Source organism: Fukomys damarensis, unplaced genomic scaffold, assembly GCF_012274545.1.
Source record: "Fukomys damarensis isolate Sample0158 unplaced genomic scaffold, DMR_v1.0_HiC HiC_scaffold_37, whole genome shotgun sequence".
NCBI lineage: Eukaryota > Metazoa > Chordata > Mammalia > Rodentia > Bathyergidae > Fukomys > Fukomys damarensis.
In genome coordinates this window covers 6,747,084-6,757,074 of record NW_022900949.1, presented here as the reverse complement: position 1 = coordinate 6,757,074, position 9,991 = coordinate 6,747,084, and the positions used below count along the sequence as shown (strand labels likewise).

General features: G+C 59.8%; 1 protein-coding gene across 1 annotated transcript; it reads left to right on the top strand.

Moving 5' to 3' along the window:
* Nucleotides 1-281: 281 nt before the first annotated feature.
* Nucleotides 282-9,985, top strand: Znf653 (zinc finger protein 653). The gene is made up of 9 exons (XM_010635056.1): nucleotides 282-350; nucleotides 1,002-1,168; nucleotides 2,020-2,063; nucleotides 3,206-3,421; nucleotides 7,214-7,846; nucleotides 7,954-8,131; nucleotides 8,211-8,322; nucleotides 8,984-9,098; nucleotides 9,785-9,985. Exons 1-9 carry the CDS (start codon nucleotides 282-284, stop codon nucleotides 9,832-9,834), a joined length of 1,584 nt encoding a protein of 527 aa, XP_010633358.1. The 3' UTR covers nucleotides 9,835-9,985.
* Nucleotides 9,986-9,991: the final 6 nt, after the last annotated feature.

The following is a 9,991-nucleotide window of genomic DNA, read 5'->3' as shown; positions in this document are numbered from 1 at the left end:
GACGCGCCCGGCTCGCGGCTCCGCCTCCCATCTCTCCTGTGCCCAATCGTGGGCTGCACGCTCTCTCGACCCGCCCTCTGGGCGCCCCCCTGGAGCTCTGACGGCCCAATCCTGGGGCTGGCCCCACCTCCGGGCGTTCTAACTACCCAATCCCGGGAGGCCCGCCCCCTCGGTCTCACTCGGGACTCCGGTCTCATCCCCTAAACCCCCATACCTGGCCTGGGACTCTGGACCCTCGTGCCAGGCCCTCATGAGGTGCTGGTCCATGCACTGGACTGCGTATGGCCCTTACGCATCACACGCGGGGATCCCTACACTTCTGGGCTCCTGAGGAGCGCGGGGAGACTCAGGTGCAGAGGAAACCCTGAGGTTGGTGGAGGGCAGAGGATTGGAAGTCTCAGCCTTGAGAACCAATGGTATGGATGGAGTTTTTTATTTCCTGCTTTTTTTGTTTCTTTATTTCTTTCGGAGGCAGCCTTGCTATGTAGCCCAGGCTGGCCCCTCACTTTTGTAACCCTCCTGCCTCAGCCTCTTGAGTGCTGGGATTATAGGCATGCACTACCATGTCCAGCTTATTTCCAGTTTTGTGTGTGCTTGAATTTTTCTTTTTACATTATTTTCCCCCGCTGGGGATGGGAACCCAGGGCCTTGCACATGCTAGGCAAACACTACTGCTGAACTACACCCGCAGTCCAACACTTAAAATGCTTAACGGAAAAAAAAAAGTCAATCATATAAACGCTTACACTGACGCTACTGGGGGCCAGCAGGGGCCTGGAAGACTGGAAGAAAGGCGCATTAGGATGGTGGGTGCTCCGGGTAGGAAACTGAGGCACAGGGAGGGATGTCACTTGCCCGGGGTAACGGAGACTGCAGCTGCTGTGATGTGGATGTGGAAGAGGAAGGAAGAAGAGGAGGCGGGAAAGAGGGAGGCCCCGCAGCACTCGCCATCAGTGAGCAGCCAGGGCTGGGGACACTGCGAGGCCCCCTCCTTGTCCTAGGCCCCGAGGTCTGGAGGACTGGTCTCGCCCATCAGAGCTCTGGGCGGCCAGGCTGTGGGCCAGCGCTGGGCGATTCCCATCTCTGCAAAGCGAGTGCCTGGGACAGTGGCTGGAAGCCACCTCATCTATTGGGCTGTCTCTGTGGCTCCGGAGCTGACACGGTTAGAGTGAGTCCTTCGCCCTGGCCTCAGAAGGCTGAAATCATGGTATCAGCTGCTGGGTCTTCAGATCGAAACCCTTGGGCACGAGACTGCTTTCCATAAAGAGTGTGTATTTGGACAGGAGCAACACACATCCTCCCAGTTACTATATGTGGTTTTTTTGAGACAGGGTCTCTATGTAGTTCAGGCTGGCCTTAAACTCACTATGTAGCCCAAACTGGCCTTGAACTTGCAACGGTCCTCCTTCCTCAGCCTCCTGAGTGCTGGGATGATACCATGTGCTACCACGCCTGAGTATTCCAGAGACTTTAAATCATCTCTAGACAGCTTAGAACTCCTGGTACAGAATAAACACTACGCACACACATGTTCTGTGTTGTTTAGGGAATGATTGCTGGAGAGAAAAGTCTGCAGGCGTCCAGTACAGGCACAGATGTTTCCAATTTCTTTGCATCCCCGGTTAGTTGGACCTGAGGGTGCAGAATCAGAGGGCTGAATGTGCAGGGGGTGGGGACTAGGGGTGCTGCTTAGTGTTCTGCTGCTGCACCGACTTCCAGTTCCCCTTCCTGACTTCTCTACTCCCTGGCCAGGGGACCCCAGAACAGGAGCCTCGCCGCTCTGAGGCTCAGTTTCCCTCTCTAAGTGACAGTGCCCCACCTCCCTCCAAGGGCAGCCCTCGGGAGGCTGAGGCAGGGGGATCGCCATGAGTTCCAGGACAGCCTGAACTAGATAGTGAGACCCCATCTCAAAAAGACAACAAAATAGAATTCTACCCTGGGGCAGATGAGTTGCTCTTAACGCTCCACAGAGCCCAGTCCTGACCACATGCCGACCCTCATCACATCTCTCTGTTGCAGGAAGCCTTGGGAGCAGGTCCCCAAAAAGCCAAAGCGCAAGAAAAGTAAGTGGAGCCCCAGGCTGGGGGGTACAGGGGGAGAGAGTGGATGGCAGGTGGTGGAGTCAGTAAAGAAGCCAGTGCCAGGATCCCTGCCCCAGGTCACACTGCTGAGAGGCATCAGAGCCAGGCCCCGGCCCTGGAGCTGCACTTCTGACCCTTCAGCCAGCAGGGGTCAGTGTGGCTCTGCGCCCTGGGGCCGAAGGTCTCAGCCTTGTCCTGCCTGGCGAAGCCGCTGGTCCCCTAAGAGCTGCCTGGTGGCTGAGAGCCTCCTCCTCACCGTCCTTCTGATGCAGAGATCAGGCTGAGCAATCCCAAGGTGGTGGGCAGTGCCAGGCTGGAGGGCAGCTGCCTGAGATGTCCCTGGCACCCCACGGAAGACCCTGCTGAGCCCCTCCTCTTCCTCATCTCGCAGCCCCAGGATAGGGCTCGAATCTCCCTCCTTCCTTCTGCACCAGGGGGCCGGACCCACCACAGTCACAGGCGATCTCTTGGGCCCCCTGTGTGTGCCCAGCCCTGTCCGTCTTCCCTCCCACCCGCCTCCCCAGGAGCCCTGGACAGATCCTGCCTGCCCCTCCCCGCACAGAGGCAGGGCTGCTCACAAAGGTGAGTCACTCGCCTGCAGCCACCCAGCTAGGAAGGTGCAGAGCTGGGATTCAAACCCAGGCACCCAAGCCCTCCGTTCCCACCTCCGCACTACAGCCTCCCATCCCACACAAGAGCACAAGAGGCCCCGGCCCAGTGGAGGCCCTGGGAAAGAACAGATCAACGCCCCTGCCTTGGAAGAGCCGACATGCTGGTGGGGGCAAACATGACAAGTAGTCACAGACAGATGCTGTCAGGAGGCGAGGTCAGCAAGGGCCTCGGTCTCTGTGATCTCAGCACTCGGGAGGCTGAGGCAAAAGGATCGCTGCGAGTTCTAGGCCAGTCCCCAAACCAAACTAGTAACAGCTAACTATCACCATGCACCTCCTCGGTGCTGGGCTCTGCTGTCGAGCTTATCCATGGAGCCGTGATGTCCGTCACAGGCCCCCGCTGTCTCCGGGGTGGGTCTCGCCGCTCTGAGCCTTGGTCTCCTGCAAGTTGGCGCAGGGTCCAGGCCGGCGGTCCCGGGCCCGGCTCACGGCGCTCGGGCGCTCTGTCCGCAGGGCGGCGCCGCAACGTGAACTGCCTCAAGAACGTGGTCATCTGGTACGAGGACCACAAGCACCGCTGTCCCTACGAGCCTCACCTGGCGGAGCTGGACCCCACCTTCGGCCTGTACACCACAGCCGTGTGGCAGTGTGAGGCCGGCCACCGCTACTTCCAGGACCTGCACTCACCGCTGAAGCCCCTCAGCGACTCGGACCCCGAAAGCGACAAAGGTGGGTGTGCGGGGTGACGGCGCCTGAGCCCTCGGGGAGCCCAGGCGGGACTGCGGGTGCTGGGCACAGGCCTGGCAGGGTGCACACTGGCCTGTCGCCTTTGGTACCACCCTTCTTTTCTCCGCCTCCTGTTCTTATTGGTGTGGATTTTGAGATGTTCCTGCTGTGTAGTCCCAGGCTGGTCTCAATTCGAACTCACAGTCCCCCTCCCTCAGCCTCCCAGCTGCTGGGATGACAGGCGTCCACCCCACACCTGGCTTTCCTGGCCCTGGTTTTATTTTCTCCAGCTCTCTCTCAGGTCTGTCACTCGCTTCTTCTTCCCCTCTGTCCTTTTTCTCTCCCACCTCTCTCTCCTCAGGCCCCTGTCCCCTCCTGAGCTGAGCCTCCTTCCTGTACCTTGGTCTCTTTCTTTCTCCTGTTCCCCCGCTCCCACTGTCCCTGTGCCTTTCCCTTCCGTAGCCCACTCCGGTCACACTGGGCCGACTGCCCATCAAGGACCAGGAGGGACGCAGTGACCAAGGTGCAGTAGATCCCCGGGCAGCAGAGGGAACCCCCTTGGTGAGGGGCCGCTGCTGGCTAGGGCTTGGCGTGGCTGAGAGAGGAGCATGGGGCCGCTGCCAGGTGCCCTGCGGGGCCCAAGGGTGGGGTCAGTCCGCAGGCCAAGCCCGCCCTGGCAGGCAGCATGGAGCAGGTGGCATCCCAGCTGGCCAAGGGGAAGCCGGGGCCAGAGGTGTTCCTGCTGGGCACGACGCCCACAGCCATCCCGTTGGGCTCAGCCAGGCTCCCGGCACACAGGTGTCCTGTGCCGTGACCAGTGCCGCCCCCGCACTCTGCCCCCTCCAGGTCCCACTTGTCCAAGCCCCAGAAGTGACAAGGTCAGGATGGGTCGGGTGGGCCTCAGAGTGAGCACTGTGGTCCGCTGGCCACATCGCAGGATGGCGAGCAAGCAGCCTTGACCCTGTCCTGGCCCTGGCCCTGAGCAGCTGTTTCTGCCTGCCCTGTGCCTGGTGACCTCTCCCATGGCTATTTCTGCCTCTGTTTGTGTGCGTGCGTCCTTGTGCATGTGTGTGGCACTGAGGATGGAAGCCAGGGCCTCTCCACTGAGCTGCATCCCCACCACCTCCCTCTTCTTATTTTGAGACAGGGTCTTGCTTAGTCACTCAGTTGCTCAGGATGGGCTCGAACTTGTGATCTTCCTGTCGCAGCCCCCCAGAGTGCTGGGATTATAGGACTGAGTACTACCAGGTAGGGGTATTTAGGTTTGTTTGTTATGAAGCAGTGTCTCATTATGTCATCCAAGCTGGTCTCAAACTTGCAGTCCTCCTGCCTCAGCCTCCTGAGTGCTGATCTCTGTATTACCTGGAGAGCAGTCCTGGCTAGCTGTAAGAGCTAGACTCCAAAGTCAAGTGCTGGCCCTGCCCCAGTGCACGGGGTGGCTGCCCCCACTTCAGGGCGGTGCACAGGGCTCAGCTTGCCCTACAGATGACGGAACCGTGAAGTGTTACTGTTAGCAGAGGGGCTGATGCCCCTCCCAATTCAGGTTTGGGCATTTCGGCGGCTGGGTCAGCTTCCTGTCACTGTAACAAATACCTGAGATAACCAGCTTTAATGTTAATGAGAAAACAGGTTTAATGTTACCTCACAGCCTCCAAGGTCCACAGTCAGGCGGCTGTTGCTTTTAGAGCAGTGGGGCCAGATGAATAGCAGTGGAGACAGCAAGTGGTAGAGCCGAATCACCCCCCTCGGGAGGAAGCAGCCAGCCCACCACACCCCCAGGGCAGGGCCGTGTGATCCCCAGCTGTGTCGGGCGTCTCCACAGCATCCAGCATGAGCAGTACCGGCACCTTCTGGCAGCGAGGTTAGTTAGGAGACTCAGTTCTCACAGCACTGGTCGTTCATTGATTCAAACGTGCCCTCGCCATGTCCCCAGCGGCCTTCTGAGCAGGGGTGGCTCTGCCCAGGGGCCTCTGTCCTCAAGAGGGCAGCAGTTAGCAAGAGACAGAATAGCTGAAGGTGTTAAGCACCTTAGGGAAAAGAAGAGCAAAAGAGGGTGCTGAAAAGATGGCCTTTGCTGAAGCGTTTGTGGGAGGTGAGGAGGGCCTCAGGGTACCGGGCAGAGGGAATAGCGAATGCAAAGGCCCTGGGGCAGGAATTTGCCTCAAGTCTTTGGGGAGCAGCAGACTTGTGAGGAGAGGAGGCAGGGGGTGACTGGACAGGGGCAAGTGGCCACAGTCATTGCCTCGGCTGCTCTCCCTGCGAGTGGATAGGATTTCGCAGGGAATGCAGACCACACAAAGTTCAGGGTCCTTAACCCGTACGCTGACTTTCTCCTGGGGACCCAGGTTCTTTCCATCCTGTGGCTCCAGCCCTCCTTCCGGATCCTGGCTGGCAGGTATGGACAGAGAAGTAGAACGCCCCCGTCTGCTTCTGTTCTGTTGGCTGGAACCAGCCACGGGCCACACCTACGTGCCGCAGGGTATGCGGAGCTGGTCTGCCCTGGTGCCAGGAGGAAGGGCGGGTTTGGGCGCAGCTGCTTTGTGATGAGCAAGCGCTCAGGAGAGCCAGGGCACCGAGAAGGGACTCCACGAGGGTGATGGGACTGTGAGCAGCACTTGCCAAGGAGGGAGGAGGAGCCGTCGGGCTGTGGGGGAATGAATTGTGAACGTAGCCCCGATGATTTTTGCTGACAGATTGGGAGTGGGCATGACAGAATGAAGTAGGATAAACCCAGGACTTTGGCCCAAGGAGTGGACACAGAACGGCCACCTGCTGAGACGGGGACACCTGTGAGAGGTGTGGGCTCTTGTGGAGGGAAGATTCAGTGAGGAGGAGCTGGTGTTGCCGAGCGTTTCTGAGATGGCTGAGATCCCCAAGTTGACAGTGGGAAGGGTACAAGATAAAAAAAAGTCCAGAGTTCAACAGGGGAGGCCGAGACTCATGGCCGTGGTTGGTCGTAGTACCATAAACATGCAGGTACTAAATTTCCTTTTACATTATTTTATACAAGGGAATAAGCCACCTTGCACTTCAGTTCCTGGACCCTTCCCCCTGTGGACACCTGGGGACAACTCTGGTCATCGCCTTCAGTTCTTTACACAGAGCTCCCAAAAGTCCTTGAAATTCCTGAGTTATGGCAGTGGGTTTTGTTTTCCCAGGCACCCCCTTTGGGACACCCCTAAATCTGTGCTAATGAGGTAACTCAGGGTGAGGCCCGTAAGCCCTCCTGGGTGTGAGCTGATCCCCCGAAGCCAAACATGCCAGGTTCAGTGATGCACACCTGTCATCCCAGCTATTCAGGAGGCTGAGGCGGGGGACTTGCAAGTTCGAGACCAGCCTGGGCATCTTCGGGGGCCCCTGACCAAAACCAAAGGGTTGGGGATATAGCTCAGTGCTTCCTGGGTTCAGTCTCCAGACAGACACACAGACAGACAGACAGACACACACACACACACACACACACACGCACGCGGCATGTGATTAGGGCGAGGACTAGTCAGGGGCTGGAGGCAGCAGTGCAGAGGCCCCCAGGCTGGTGGGCGTATTGAGGCGCCAGGAGGGCGGCACCTTCGCCATGCACGGAAGCCCCACTCCCTGCCCAGGTTCTGCAGCCAGGTCCCTCCCTTCACAGTAAAGCTGAGACCCTGTGGGGCGTGTTTTGCCGAGTTCTCTGAGTTGTTCGAACACAATATGGAACCCCCACCTCGCAGCTGGCCGGCCAGACAGACAGGGTCGCCTTTCAGCGAGGCCATCCGCCACCGCACTGCCACGCCACTCTCCCCTTCCTCTCCACAGTGGGTAACGGCCTGGTGGCCGGAAGCTCCGACTCGTCCAGCTCCAGCTCGGGCTCTGACTCCGAGGGGCCTCCAGAGAGTCACCCAGCCAAGGGCTCCTCGGTGGTGACTGCCGCAGCGGTGACAGCGGTGGCCGTGCCTCCCCCCAGCCCCGTGGGCAGCAGCGGGCTCATCACGCAGGAGGGCATGCACATCCCCTTCGACGTCCACCACGTGGAGAGCCTGGCCGAGCAGGGGGCCCCGCTGTGCCCCAACCCTGCAGCCAGCAGCCCCGAGGCCCTGGAGGCAGTGGTGTGCGTGCCCGTGCCGGTGCAGGTGGGCGCCGGCCCCGGCACCCTCTTTGAGAATGTGCCCCAGGAGGCACTGGGCGAGGTGGTGGCCGGTTGCCCCGTGCCAGGCATGGTGCCCGGCTCGCAGGTGATCATCATCGCAGGCCCTGGCTACGATGCCCTCACGGCCGAGGGCATCCACCTCAATGTGGCCGCAGGCAGCGGCACCCCCAGCAGCGGCCTGGGCGAGGAGGTGCCCTGTGCCATGATGGAGGGCGTGGCAGCCTACACTCAGACGGAGCCCGAAGCCAGCCAGCCCAGTGCCATGGACCCCACCTCTGTAGCCGGCATGGAGACCAAGAAAGGTCTGGGCAGCCTCGCTGTGGCCTCTGGCAGGGGTTGGGTGGGACCCAGACACGGGCTCCTGGGCAGCCCTCATCCCCCATGGACACCCCCCTGTGTCCACCCATAGAGAAGGAGGACCTGCACGTGCTCAAAAAGGAGAAGGAGGAGCCGGCGGCCCCACAGCTGGCAGAGCTGGCAGCGACGCTGCCCGAGAGCACAGAGCCTGAGGCCGAGGTGGACGGCGAGGAGCCAGACAGCAGCAACATGTCTGCCATCATCTACGAGATCCCCAAGGAACCTGAGAAGTGGGTGCCAGGGGCCGAGGTGGGGGTGAGGGCCAGGAGCAGCTGGGGCTCGCACCCTGACACGGGGCCTTCCTCCCAGGAGGCGGCGGAGCAAGCGGTCGCGGGTGACGGATGCCGATGGCCTGCTCGAGATGTTCCACTGTCCCTACGAGGGCTGCAGCCAGGTCTACGTGGCCCTCAGCAGCTTCCAGGTGAGGCCACACTCCGGGCCAGGCTGCCTGTGCCTGCCGGCTGCCCCAGCCTGGGGTCTGTCCCCGCACCCTCAGCCCAGTCAGCAACAGATGCATGTCCAGCCGGAGCACTTGCTGGACATCTTGTCCTGCTGGAAGGGCGTGGCAGCAGGCATTGAGCAGCGAGTGTGCACAGGCCCATTCTGTGGGTTAAAGAATAAGATCAAACGGCGGGTCACTGTGAGTCAGCCTGGACTACACAGTGAGTTCCAGGTCAGTCTCAACTACATGGTGAGACCCTGTCTCAAAAAACCAAAAAAGAATAAGATCAAAGGAGAGAGCAAAAGAACTGCATAGCACCAAGTCAGAGAGCCCCAGCCCTGCCACTGCTCACCCTGAGACATTCGCCCAGGCACTGAGCCTCCGGAGCCTCCATTTGTCCATCCACAGATGGTAACAGCCCGGGCGGGCCCTTCCCAGGGTTCACTGACTGCAGCTCAGAGCTTGGCATACAGCAAGTGCGCGGTCAGCTGCTCTCTGACCCTCGTGGTGTCCCCGGGAATCAGCTGCACAAGTGCTCCCCACTTTGGGCCCAGCCTGCCTCCCAGCCACCCCATCTCTCCCCACACTTGGGAACCCCTCAGATGGGCCCCACACCCACTCCTGTCCCTCTCACCCCTAGAACCACGTCAACCTCGTGCACCGGAAAGGGAAGACCAAAGTGTGCCCTCACCCCGGCTGTGGCAAGAAGTTCTACTTGTCCAACCACCTGCGGCGGCACATGATCATCCACTCAGGTCAGGCCCTGGGCCAGCTGGGGACACGGACGGGGCCTGGCGGGCGATAGAGCGGGCAGGTCACAGCCTGGCACCGGGCCCCTCATGGGACGCCACACAAGTCAGCGTCACTGTCAAAATCACACAGGCCTGGGTGAGAGGTGACTGTCCCCTGCCCATGGCAGGAGCAGGTTTCATATGGGACTCATGACAGGGCGTGGACAGTGAACTGCCTTCTGATAACAGTGCCTGCTGCTTAGCCTCATTTTGTATCCTGGTGGTACTGGGGACCGAAATCAGGGAGCCCTGAGCTACATCCTTAGCTACTTTTATTTTTTATTTTGAGACAGGATCTCACCAAGATGTTCAGACTGGCATCAGGCTTTTATTTTAAGTTTTTTTTTTTTTTTTTTTTTTTTTTTTAATTTCGGTACCGAGGAGCAAACTCAGGACCTTGTGCTTGGGAGGCAGGTGGCAGCACCTGAGCTAAAATCCCAGCCCAGCATCAGGCTTTTTTGGATCCTCCTACCTCAGCCTCCCAGACTGCTGGGAGTAAAAGCATGTGCCACTCTACCTGGCAGTTGATTTTTTGCCTTTTTAAAAAGGCAAAGCAAACACTGCAGAAATACCGAATGCCAGAGATGGCACACACTGGGGATAAATCCAGACCCAGCTCACCTTAGCACCTCACACTCTGTGCCCCTCAGGGACAGGAGTTCCAATCCCGGCTCTGCTTGGGCGCGAGGCTGGACAGTGACCTGCCACTTCATATCATCTTCTGTCATCATTAGAAGGGACAGAGGCTCTGGCAGGAGGTGGGGTCTGGCCGGCCTGCACCCCCAGGCCTGGGAGCCGCCGCCGCTGCCTCTGTAGCACGCCAAGGCCACCCTGCAGCCCCCGCCCAAGGGCAGCGC